Source organism: Adiantum capillus-veneris, chromosome 10 (genome assembly GCF_014529385.1).
Source record: "Adiantum capillus-veneris isolate H3 chromosome 10, ASM1452938v2, whole genome shotgun sequence".
Lineage (NCBI taxonomy): Eukaryota > Viridiplantae > Streptophyta > Polypodiopsida > Polypodiales > Pteridaceae > Adiantum > Adiantum capillus-veneris.
Genome location: NC_140940.1, coordinates 153564957 through 153578597, shown reverse-complemented (window position 1 = coordinate 153578597; position 13641 = coordinate 153564957). Strand labels below are relative to the sequence as shown.

Below are 13641 nucleotides of genomic sequence, written 5' to 3'. Positions count from 1 at the left end.
CACACAAGTTGCAGCACAGAAGTCCTCATACTCTCTATTTAATACTCCAAAAAGCATTGTCTCCCTCTTCTCGTAACTCCTCTTTACAATCTGTCACCTCTTCCACAAATATTCATGAAAAGGACACATCTCGTCATTGTCTTCTTACAGCACATGAAACTTGCATCTTTCACTCTTAAGATCATCTATTAGTGTTGAAAACGTTGGTATGGGTTCCAAAAGCCTCACTTTCCAAAATAGTAGCATTATTTAAGTATGAAGTTATTGAGATCTTAAGCTTGAGAGACCTCTTTCCCTCTAATTTGTTCTCGAAGAGGAGGATGTTAACCCCCCCTTGCTTTGCTTCAATTTCCATGACTAATCCACCAAGTGGTACCTTCTCTTTGACAACTCCTAGGGTAGCTACTAGGAAGGCTCTTCTTCTTCCTTGGTTGAATCTCCACCTTGCTAGTGTGCCCCCCCCCCCCCCCCCCCCCCCGCTATAACTGTCAGGCTGGCACTCATTTAAAAACTATTTAATGAACTTATACTGCACACACACCACCTAGGCGGCCAGATGCAATGCTGACACATACTCCTACGCAAAAAAGCATCTGCTTTCCCAAAAGCAACTTGCTTGCTCGTAATGCAATTGCTTTTCTGAAAAGATTTTTGAGAATTCATCATTCATGTATCTAGCCCTTAGTGTGGAACTCACACTTAGTCGAGAATCTTCTGATCTTGAAACATTCCTATCCAAGTGCTCTCATCACCCGCCTTGTGACAAACTAGAAATGTCTCTACTCACCCAACTTATAGAATGAATCCTTAGTGATGCTCTATGTTACCCACCCTATGACACATTAGAAATGCCCGTTCCAGATGGTCAAATACTTCGTAACCCATTTGACATTAGAAGCATCTGCTCCAATTGGCCCATCAAATGTTCCGTGTCGGAGTGCTCTTTTCATTTGTCTGAAATGACACACCAAGAGTATCTGTTCTAGGATGGCTCAAGGGGCACTTCATCTAAGCTGCTCTATGTTAGGCTCATAGATTTCCATGTTCAGGGGCACCTTGGAGTTTTCGAATTATAAATACAGAGAGTTCTACCCAGTAGTTAACTTTGCAAAAACAACTGGTACATCTTTACAGAGGCACAAGCAAAGCATCTTCCAAACTAGGATTCAATCAACACTTGCCTTGGTAATTTTCAAAAAAGTAATAGATCTACAACAAAGTTTTAGACCCAAAAGTAATGCAAAACCTCACTTTACAAAATAGTAACATTCTTTTAGTACGAAGTTATTGAGAGCTCAAGCCCGAGAGACCTCTTTCCCTCTAATTTGTTCTCCAAGAGCAAGATGTTAATCCCCCTTTCTTTGCTTCAATTTCCATGGCTGGTTAACCAAGGTGATACTTTCTCTTTGACAACTCCTAGGGTAGCTGCCAGGAGGGCTCTTCTTCTCTCTTTGTTGATTCCAATCTCGCTTTTGCGCTGCCTCCTCTAGGACACGTTCGCGGTTCATTTATCTTGGCGGCGGTCCACCACCTTGTCTTCGCCTCTGCTTTGGTTGCCCTTCACTGACACTTGGAGCTAAGAGCCCCTCCTTCAACTGTCTCCTCCTTCACCAGCTATGGTGCATCCAATGACCTCTCCTCTCAAACAAAGGTTGATCTCCACCTTCCGCTAAACTCTCCATACTCCTCGACTTCGCCTAGCAATACTAGTTGCTTATCATTTAGAAGCCCATCAAGCACCCCTTTCCCCATCTTAGAATGATGAAAAAAAGAAGTTAGTTGTTTTGGTGGGGTGGGGTTTCTGTTGTTTTGCATAGGTCAATACATCTACAATGATTTCCTTTTCCGTGTATATATTGCAATTCATGCTCGTTGCTCGCTGCACGTGAATGGCACAATAAAGCGGGAGTATAATCAGAGCTGGCACGTCATTGAGACCCAACCCCTGTTAACAGAGAAGGATATCACCTACTGGCTCGGTGAATTTTATATATATATATATATATATATATATATATATATATATATATATATATATATATATATATATATATATATTCACTCACTGGTTGCTTTGCAAACAGAATCTCGATAGGACTAAACATCGGGAAAATGCCGCAGTCAAAAAATACCCAGAAAATTTCTCAGTGTAAGTGTAGGTGAGGTGACTCTAAGACGCCTTAGGCTACTAGGACATCATTTGGCATGCTATAATTTCCTCTTCTCCTTTTTAAAAGAGAAGGATATTTATTACCTTCTCATCAGTTGAATGTGACTGCATAACAGTAATAAGTGTAGCATCTAGATAGCACTCTCTATTTCTAAGCTTCGGATCTTCCCAAGGACGATGGGATGGAATTAATCATGCTCCTTTGATGTCGCTCTTGCAACTCTCTCCTCCTTTTGGCTAAAGCGGATGGTCTCATTGCAGCTCTTTAAAGGGAGAAATCATTTTTCGACCTTACACAATCTCTCCCGATGAGTATTCTAAAAGAAAAATTTAAAAAAATGGACCTAATTTTTAATATTTTTACACGATTTTTATCAAAATCTAAGCGGGAATTTTCCTTTTACTCTTGCTGTTAAGCGACATTTTTTTAAATTTCAAAGCGGCACAAATATAAGCTGAGACACTTTTTCGATCTGCTTTGAAGTGAACCATCCGAAGTGTGTGCGGCCATTCCCTTCTCTTTGTTCTTGAATGGTCAAAAGTAAAACCATTGGTTGGTGTGCAATTTTATATTTTTACACTTGATCGCTTACATGCGACAACTTTATTTGTGATGCTAAAGGTCGGACATGACCTATCTTTGTCTAAAGGGATACCAATGATACCATGGGATTGCTAAGTCTGAAGGTAAGTATATGGTTGCTATTTCTTGGGCTTAAGCATAGTTACCGAGCTATGGATCTTGAAATATTTTGGATTCTTGGTGGATTTCACCACTCAGAAAGTAAAATGTACCACTCATTTTTTTGATGTAATAAGAAAAGACTGCTAACATACAAGTTCTAATAAAAAACCTAGCTTGTCTAAAGTAATTAAATCCTATAAGATGGACATGGATAACAACTGATATGGTCCATTGATACCTGTAAAACACATCCAAGGCTAACTGAATTGTTGTCTTGTTTGGATGGATGCAAGTAAGGACTCTATCTTATCTTGGATGGCTTTCTTTTCTTTGGCAAGCAAACTTTGTGTAATGAAATACTCACTGAGGAACGGGGAAGTTCTTTTACTACTAGTCTTACTCAAAGAGGATCTCTTTCCTACAATCATTGTACCTAAATAATTCTAATACTGAGTTATTTTTGTACATATCAGTTCATTATTCTTTGGCCAACTGTCTTTTGAATGTAAAAATTCAATTATGTCTTATTAGTTAAGATTTAAACAGCTACACACACACACACACACACACACACACACACACACACACACACACACACACACACACACACACACACTGAAGTGCCGCGTGGCTGTTGGGCTTCTGGTTGTGAGGCTGACAGATGAGGCAGCGGCAGCGCAAGCGCCTCGAGGAGCGCATGTAATGTTGTCATTTCTGCGCAGTTCCTTGAATTTGAACGTGCAAAGAGATGAGGCGCATGTTACTTGCTTTGCTCGTGACTGGCTTTGGATTTGGACAAATTTTCCAACCATCAGCTTCGGGTTGATGGGTTGGCTCGTACAACTGGTCTCTTTTTCAACAGCATTGGCCTTGAGCTTGTGCACTGGTCCACAGGCCCTGCTCTCACATCTCCCTTTTGGTTGTGGATGGTCACCTTTCCTCCTCCTTCACCATATTGGATTCAATGGCAAGGATGGCTACTTCTGAACGGTAGGGGTCTTACCTCTCTCTTTGCAACTTAAACTTGAAGGCTTGGCTACCTTTGAAGCTCTCTATGGAGCAAGGTACTTCAATAATTATTGTTCATGGGCAGATCGGCAGATGGTTTGTTTCCTATAATGTGAATGAGAATATAGATGCTGTTTGATATTTTGCTAAGAAAGGGAGAACCTTGCTTTAAATCAGATGCATGTATTCTTCGGCTCCTCAATATCACTAGTTGGCAATTAAGAGTACTGAGATATTCTCCTCCTCGCATGCACAATCCACTAGCGACTCATCTGAATGTGACCCTCCAAATTGCCAACAATGAATGCTGTACCGCATGAGTTGCAGCATGGAGAAGGAGGCGCATAATCTATGATAGGGCATTTGACTAGCTATTTGACAACATTTATTGGCAATGATCACCTACGATAAGTGACGCGAGGTATGCATGTGGGAGCTTGACTATGTGTTTGATATCACTTATGAACATGAGATCACTTATGAATAAGTATTGGGAGCGCTAGCGTGATAGGTAGAAGGCCTCTCATAGGCAATCTAACCTGCATGCATCGTTGTCAAGTTCATGCTAGACGCGATTAAAATGTCTAATTTTGCAAATGAAGCAAAGCAGAGACCATGGATTTTTCATACTGTAGAGAGCCTCCCTCTCTCTCTCCTTTTGGTCTCTCTCTCTCTCTCTCTCTCTCTCTCTCTCTCTCTCTCTCAACTCGCCTGCAACGGCGATAGTGTGTTATCCGGCCCATCCATTGGCCTGCGCCGACGATCCGTTGTTTCTCTCTCTTCTCTCTGTTCCGCATCCATTACAGGTCTTGAGTTCAACTTTCATCACATAGATCTTTGAGGTCTCTTGGGATGCCTACGACGTTAAAAGTTTCTTCTTCTTCTCTCTCTCTCTCTCTCTCTCTCTCTCTCAAGAAATTTCAAATCCTTAGATTAGAATTAGATAGGACAGCTACAATGATTCCACCAACTCAGAAACAAAAATCAAGTAGCAAAAAATATTCATGCACGGATTGCAACAGATACACACTCTCAACCTTGAAGCATATTCCAAGCAGTTGAATTAGCTAAGTAAATCCTTGACTTTCAAGAGCTATAATTGTTGAAGCCAATTCTTGGCCACAAGTTTGCACACTCCTTATCACTAGGGCCAGTGAAAGCAGATCCTTTCATCTTGCCCTTAGGGTTTACTATCACAGTAGCGTAAGGGTAATTGTGGACCATTGAATATAGCTTACTGATTAGTGCCACATGGCAATTCAATATTGGCAAGCCCTTTTTCTTTCATTTTTTTATATTAGCTAAGCATTATTCTATATATGTGAGAGAGAGTTGACACGTTTGTTTTCCAATTGTGTAAAGGGAGACATAGAGTAGCGGGTCACACAAAAATGTTGTTCTTTATGTAGGCCACTATGACTTTTCATGTTGATTTTCTTGTTTTAAGGTTATGATCTCAATCATAAACCGTCCTCGTGCGAATACCTTATGCATATTTCTACCATGCCTCCCTTGTGTGGCCATGATGGATGCATATTTATCAGTGAAGGTTATTGATAACTATGACTTTTTTGACCACCATAGTTTTTCACATTTTTGTAGCATTTGCCATATGTTTGAAGCCATAGCCAATTCCCTAATGTGTCTGGACATGCTTGACAAGTAGTTTTAGAACATTTTTGAGTGAAAAATTACATAAGCATTGTGTAACTAGGCCTTACCTACAATCACTTAGATGCCTTTAAAATGAGATCCCATCAACATACTTGCTCTTAGTGCCTAGCTAGAGTGAAGTAATAGTGCAAGTATATGTTGTAGTAGCTCTCAAGATGAAGAGAACTAGTTCAAAATGCCAAACCTATTGTATTGTGAAGGTCCACGTAAGTTTCAAGGTTGCTCAAATGGTTTGTGCTAATCTTCGACAACATTATGATCACAAACTAAAAAGAGCCCTCCTACTAATTTCTCTATCCCATGCCAAGTTTTCTCTTTCCCATACCACGCTTGTGCAATTTTTTGGATGGGTCATAAAGGAACACATCAACTTTAGCGGCATTCCATGGATATATTATATGGTTGATAATATAAAACTGGAGGATGATAATGAGCTTGAATGGTTCTATGTTGGTGAGGAACTTGCCCGATTATTGCCTTGCTCGAGAATATTCGCTCGCCATTCGGTAGGACTCGATACACTATAAACCCTTTTGGCTAGTGAAAAACTTTACTGAGGTCATTCTCAACTTCCCTAAACAAATATTCCATCTCTTTACATTAGACATCACACTCAATGCTACGAAAATATACCCTTGAATGGAGAGATAGGGCTAAAGAGTACTCTATTACAAATGATTGGGATAGCATTTAAGCATGCTAGGATTTTTTTTCTTCATCTCCCTCACTAATGACCAAGACAAATTAAGAAACCCTACTCATCTCACCCCTTCCACTTTAATGAGGAGAAACTAGTAAATAGCATTACCTGGATTCTTGACAATTGTTCTTTACTCTTCGGAGGCCAATGCTTTAAGTAGAGCTTAGGCATCCCTATGGGACTTTCTTACTCACCCCTTATGTGTAATTTGTAGCCTTCTTTAAATACAAATGGTTCTCAAAACCATGAAATATAAGGACAATTTTCATAAACTCTACCTATTTAAGCATACATACAGATACATGGACGGCATCTTAAGCCTCAACAATAAATCTTTTTAGAAGAGATTAACCTTATTTACCCTAACTGCCGTACGATTGAACCAACTTATGGTCTAGGTTTTACTAGAACCTCAGGCTTCTTTTCTACCTCTGCATAATTCCTTAACTTTACAATTATACTGCATAACCCCTGTAATGGTGGCTATGACTACTGTTTCACTTGGAAAAGAGACCTATTGAATATCCCTCCCATAGAATTCAAATAAAGGAACAATAACCGACCTTAGAAAGCTTCTCTTAATACATGCATCAACCTCCTTTACTTGATCTTGTATTCTTCCTCTACCTACTTCTTATCATGGGAAGACATCAGGCTTCTTATACACAAATTTTGCTTTAATGGATTCAAGAGGAGTGACTTAATCAACAAAATCATCAAGACTATTTCTCAAAATGACTTGCCTCGTTTGCAATTCAGCCACTCTAACCTCATCTCTTTAATTAGGTAGTGGGCCCATGCACAATGGGCCTACCACCGACCCATTGTGTATGGTGCCTGTGATAGGGTGGGTACACACACACACACACACACACACACACACACACACACACACACACACACACACACACACACACACATTCACACTTAAGTACGGATACAATTATTAGACCACAACCGCTTACTAACACTTTCAAGGCCTCCCCCTGATATCAGGTGGTAATGTTTTTGTTTTTCCCACCCTACATGGATACACCACTTGAGTAGGCTTCTACCTTTGGGGCCTAGTCCACACAGGAACCCCCCCTTATCAAAGTGTGACTCTTTTTTTTTCCCTTACTTGGGAATTATGCTGTGTTTACTCTGGCACCACTCCCCACTCTATGCCGCGTCTACTATGGCATCACTCCCCACTCCCCGCGTTTACGCTTGGCTTGTTATCATATTCTCTCTGCACTCTGTGTATGTGTGATCGCTTTCCAAAGATACAACTAACCAAACCAACCCCCCCCCCCCCCCCCCCCCCCCCCCACCCCCCCACTACTGGATTAACCATGACGGTTGCTGATGGATAGCGCATACCTCGTGATGATAATCAAAGATGATTCGCCAAGATTGAGGGTCCTCAAGACATTTACCAGTAGGGTATTTAAAACCAGGTGAGGGTTGCTCTATGCCCCTCACTTATCCTTGGCTCTTGCGTTTTCTCTATGTGTATGTGAAAGAGAGTCGAGGGCTTGAACATTTTCTTACTGTGTCATTATGCAGATGGTTGAACATAAGGTAGCTTCACAGGTTGGTACTAAGACAAAATAGTTTTGTTTCCTTCTACTGCATTCTTTATAGTGTTATGCATCACCTAAAGGTTGCTAGGTGTTGTTGTTTAATACTCCTTGGTATGAATACCAATTGGTAAATGAAAATTATGATGGTAGGTTTTGGATTTGATGGTGCTTTTACCATGTATAAGTTGACTAGCTTGTAAAACTTGCATTGTTTTGTTTTTTTCTGTATTCTGACGTAATACTGCAAAAATGATTTGAAAACTAATGCATTGATAGCCTGTTAATAAGGAAAAGGGGAGTGAGGTTGAGGGTTGGTATTGTATGCCCTTGGCATTTGCAGGGACATCGATGTAGTATTATGTAAAAGAGTGATGGTGCTCCTTGCGCCAAGGGGCGTCAGATATATGGTCTCTGGTTTGGGGTTGATGGATTTTTCTGCTTTATTGATTACGTACTATTGATACGATCTTTTATTAGATTAACTGGTGGGCTGCTTGCAAAATAAGGATGCCACTTTTTTTGGGCTCACCAATGGTCGGCTGTTTACTGTAATTTTTATGGCTAAGTTAATTGGTTGAAGTAAAAACTCTTCATTTTAGGAATGACACTTCTTGATACAATCCAAGGTATGATAAGATACCTCTGACCCAATTGAGGGGTTGTAAAAGTTCAATTTTTGCTTGATTTACTTAGGCTAAGTGTGATGACTAAACCATGCAAAGGTATTTCTTATGGGCAACCGATGTCGAAGATTAGGTCACTTTAAAATGGCTTTATGAATAAAAGCAATAAATGGTTTTTACCTCACTAAAAAGAATTGAATTTCCTCGAGTGATTAAGGAAAGAACTTGACAATTTTTTTTCAAAATAATTGAAGGGCTGACCTTTTTGTGCTGATATGGGTATTAAGACACTTGGATCAGAAGGGGTGGTGGCCTTCTGATAAAAATGATATGTATGATAATATTTATTTAAGGATTAATAAAATTGGAGCTATATAGAAACCATATCTATAACTACTTCCATTAATCAAAGGAAAAATATTTTAATTCTTTTTCGATTACATGAGCTCTTTTGGACATTTGTTTTGAGTTAAAAAGGTTGTAACATGGATAACAACTAATATAGTCCATTGACACCTGTAAAACGGATTCAAGGCTAATGTACCTGTTGTCTTGTTTGAATGGATGCAGGTGAGAACTCTACCCTTTCTTGCAAAATTTTTTGGCTTGAAGAAAATGTGTGTCCTTGACATTTTAGGCTCTTACCACTTCTTGGAACATACATTTTAGAACAGCTATTGTACTTCTACACTAGAATGAGACCTCATTCTTATAGCAATGTACAAAAATAATTCTAAGACTGAGTTGTTTTTGTTTTAATCATTGTCACTTGTTTAAAGCCAGCTGTCTTTTGAACTTAAAAGTTCATTTATGTTTTATTATATAAGTAAAGTAGCTACACACACACACACACACACACACACACACACAAAACAACAAAGACACATGCATACACATAGATGGCAAGGCATGCACACATAAACTCTCCCAATAAGAAAAATACACACATGTCTATGTGCATATTTATCATGCGAGTATGCACACAAGAAAAATGAACACGCACATGCACACCTACATGAAATATGCACACACATGTACGCACATGCAATGCACACACATGCAGAGGCATACCATGAACACACACATACACATAAAAGATGCATGCACACTTATGTACCTCTCATATTCTCAACCAAGTAGAAGCACACACAAATAAAAGATACATTCACACTCATATACTCAAACCAAGCACAAGCCCACAAATAAAAATATGTAGACATGCACGCACATAAGAATACACACAAACATAAAGATCAAAAGAAGGGGACTCAAAGAACAAAGGGAGTTAGGTCTTCAAGAGAGATTTTTTTTTTTGGACTATCCTCCCTTCCTCCTGTCGTCGCTGTCCATGTGCTTCCTCCTCCTCCTCCAACATCCTCCCTCTCTTCCCTCCATCTCCTTCTCTACCCGCTCTCCCTTCCTGCATCTCCTCTTCCAGCTGCCCTCCCTTCCTCAAGGTCCTTCTCTTTTCCCACTCCCTTCTTCTTCCATCTCCTCCCCTATCCATCCTCCCTTCCTCCATCTCCTCCTCCAGTTGGCTTATCTCTTTCAGAAACATGACAAGTGGGATGCCTCCCTTTTCGCGTTGGGGCACATGCTCTGGTCACCTATAATGTCTTTGATTATTCAATGATTTCTCTGCGTAGCTCAATGAGCAGATCTTCCACTCCACCTTGATTTCGTTAGTTGGATTGCAAAGGAAGCTCAAGAAGATCTCAAAGACATGTTAGAGCACTTCTTCTACCTTGAGAAGCTCAAGGAAGCGATCAAACACTCCGTGCTCTTCAACCAACTTCCTCCTTCCTTCTCCACCAACTTGGAAGTAGATACCTACATTGCTCAAGCCATCTCACCTCACCAAGAATTGCATGACGCTTGACAACGTAAGAGAGCAAGAGAAGATGGTGGGCGGACTCCATGAGGGTATGGAAGCACACATACTCCACAACAATCGATGGGCTCCACTCACACCTCTCACTGGCCTCACCGGTTGATTCTTCCGGAAGTAGTCAAACCCCATACCCCGCTCCTCATCCAACCCCCACTTTCCCCACCCATCTTACCCAACCCTCTGCACCTACCTTGAAATCTCGGGCAATGTCTTGTTCTAATTGTCTTGCTAGTGCTAAGTTGCTTTTGTATGATTGAACATGTATAGAGAGACCTTCATGGAAGATTACACTTCCCCCCCCAAGAGAGTAGCAGACAAAGCATGTTCATCCCCATCCATTTTGTCAACCCTCTAATGGACATTAGGTGCCTCACCTCCTTTTTTTCTGTTCTTTTTTGGTCTTGGCATTATCACCTTTGTGGAATGAATGTAAATCTAGTTGGTCTTTTGACCCCCCTCTTAAGATCACCTTATGTAATGTCAAAAGGGTGTTTACTTTGCATGCTGAAGAAGAGTGTTTTTGTTGTGAGTATTCTCCCAATCTAGAGCAACATATCATCACAAATCATCTAGACACACATATGAGCCTCTCACTCTCCAACTTATGTAAACAAGGTCTTGGGCACATGCCCACCACCACAACAAACATATACCAAGCTTACAACGAATTAAATCGTGTTTTTTTTTTCATTGTGTGATTGAGAGTACATCTCTCTACTTTCATCCTTATGCTAGAGCATGCATCACAACACCTCTTTTGTTACTGTCTCATAGATCTCCCTACAAAAAGGCAGCATCAACCACCCATCCTTGCACTTTGAGGTAGATGAGATTCAAAGAATTTTTTTACCTCTTGCCTTGACAAAGCACCCAACAATGTGGGGCTTGTATGTTAGACGTACATCTCTTTGGAAGTACATAAAAGGGTCAATGTGATAGATTTCACAATCATGAATAGCTCCATTGAGGAAACCCTCAAACTAGCCCTCATTTTCCTCACCAATCTCATCACATCACTTTATCCTTCACTCCCATACATTACTGCCATCTACAAGATTCACAAAGCTTCCTTCTAATGGATAACTTGTGGCTCTTCATGCTGCTATTTGGAAGTTTACTTAATTATGACTTGTATCCTCAAAAATTGCATACCAATTCTCAAAGCAAGGGCCAAGAAACTAAACCGAAAGGCACTCCTTTGTCATAATATCCACCTACAATCTTGGTGGATCATAGAATCACTCTATGAATGCATTCTAAATCTACCAACACTAAGAGATGCTATGAGAATATACCCCATCAAGGTTCCATTGGTTTGATGCACCACATTCAAAAACTACTTACTTACACCTTCTCTTGCTCGCACGGGAAATTCATCTCTTTTTGTCACCTCCTCTCTCATTGTGTGAAAGGAACATGGTCTTCAATAGCATACAAATCTAGGATATCCTTTGATCTCAAGACTACAATTGCACTCAACACATGGTTGATTAACAATATGTTCATTCAATGCAAGGGTAAGGTTTACCGACAAGTAAATGGCATACCAATGGGGTTTTCATGTTCACCATTATGGTGCAATCTCTATCTACAATCTTTAGAGTTTGATTTCCTCGACCTTACACTCAACCAACCACAACCTAACCTCACTCTATCCAAACTTGGATTAACCTTTTGTTACTTTGATGATTTTTACTCATCAACTCACAAGAGCCCTCATTCTTCATGGAACAACACAAAATCTACCCCAACTGCCTCACAATCGAAGTTGGCAATAATAAGCTTACCAAGTTTCTCAACTTACATCTCTTGATCAACAATGGGAAACTCCACAAAACTCTTGCCCATAAGGAAGAGAGATTCCCTTGAACACCTATCAAATAATTGAAGAGAGCAAGCAATAGACTTTCTGACTGGGCACATAAGGTCATAATCTTCAAACTCAAACCGATTTCCTTTTGCTACTTGAACCCTGTAGAAGTGCACAAGACATAAGGGATCTAGTCAATGCCTTTTGTCATAATTCCTTCAAGAGAGAAAAACTTTGGAGACTAGTTTGAGGGTACATTTAAGCATGTGTAGCTTCTCCCCATACATGCAACCCTTTTGTCATTCTAGAGAATCTCAAAATTGGAGGGCACTAGGACCCCTTTGGGGGCCTAGTGCCCCCAAAGAAGGACTACAATCCTAGTGTGGGTGGAGGAGGGTCTCTCTCTCTCTCTCTCTCTCTCTCTCTCTCTCTCTCTCACGATGCCCTATTGTGATTTGCTACATGGGAACCTCTCTAAAGAAAATATTCATCCGCCCCTAAGGTCTATCTTGTGTGATACATACCCCTTTTTGGGAAAAGGCATTAAAAAAAAAGAAGTTATGTGGGAGGTATGTGGAGTTACACCAATTCCCTCCACTTGGCCTAAATGGACCCCCCCACTCAACCCACTCCTCTCTTCCCCAACCGTTCAGCCAATGGGTGTAGGTTGAGAGAGTCTCTCACCTTTTTTCTTGTACATACTAGTAGTTTAGCTAGTAGCACTCACTTATCAGTGCATCGCCTTTAAGTAGAATATTTTTGGGGTAAAGGCGTAGCACTACGCCTTTGTTGAGGGCCGGATGTCCAATGTCCGCTCCGCACACTGTGCGTACATACACATTCCTTATTCTTCATATACACAAAAGAATAAGGAGCTCCTCACCACATTCTTGGAGGTTGCTCCACCCACACGATGTGTCTTCTAATCTTCTCCTCCTTTGCACTCCTCACGCAGCTCGCATTGCTTCCCCACCTAGCACTCTCACACTTCTTCTCCTTCCTCTCTCTCTCTCTCTCTCTCTCTCTCTCTCTCTCTCTCATTCTCTATTAATTTCTCTTTATCTTCCTCTCCATTTCTCTTCTTCTCCTTTCCCTCTCTCCCTCTTTCACTATCTTACTCTCTCTTCTTCTCCTCTCCTCTCTTTGTGTGTGTGTGTGTGTGTGTGTGTGTGTGTGTGTGTGTGTGTGTGTGTGTGTGTGTGAGAGAGAGAGAGAGAGAGAGAGAGAGAGAGAGAGAGAGAGAGAGAGAGATTGATATTTACGATCTTACGAGTTTATGGTAGGTAAGCCATGCAAATTATCTTTAAAAAACCCCAAAGTTATAAGGAATGGTCACATTTAGTACTCTTTTCATCGTTCCCATTCCAACTTTGGGTTTTGAATCCTAATTTTGCGTGTCAGACATAAGTATCTCTAATAGGGAATGTCATTACAAGCTTGCTGTTGTTCCTCATTCCTTGTTTTTCTTTCCCATTATGGGTAACTAAGAAATAAATATCTAGCTAAATCCCTGAT

The 13641-nt window shown here is 40.5% G+C and overlaps 1 protein-coding gene across 1 annotated transcript in view; it reads left to right on the top strand.

Annotated features, from left to right (window-relative positions):
* Positions 1-9143, top strand: part of LOC147449891 (uncharacterized) — a 118330-nt gene extending 109187 nt beyond the window's left edge. Inside the window, exon 6 of the mRNA XM_086522724.1 lies at positions 8996-9143. Coding sequence (XP_086378850.1) covers positions 8996-9094 — 99 coding nt within the window. The 3' untranslated portion in view covers positions 9095-9143. The remainder of the gene's footprint in view (positions 1-8995) is intronic.
* The last annotated feature ends 4498 nt before the right edge of the window (positions 9144-13641 follow it).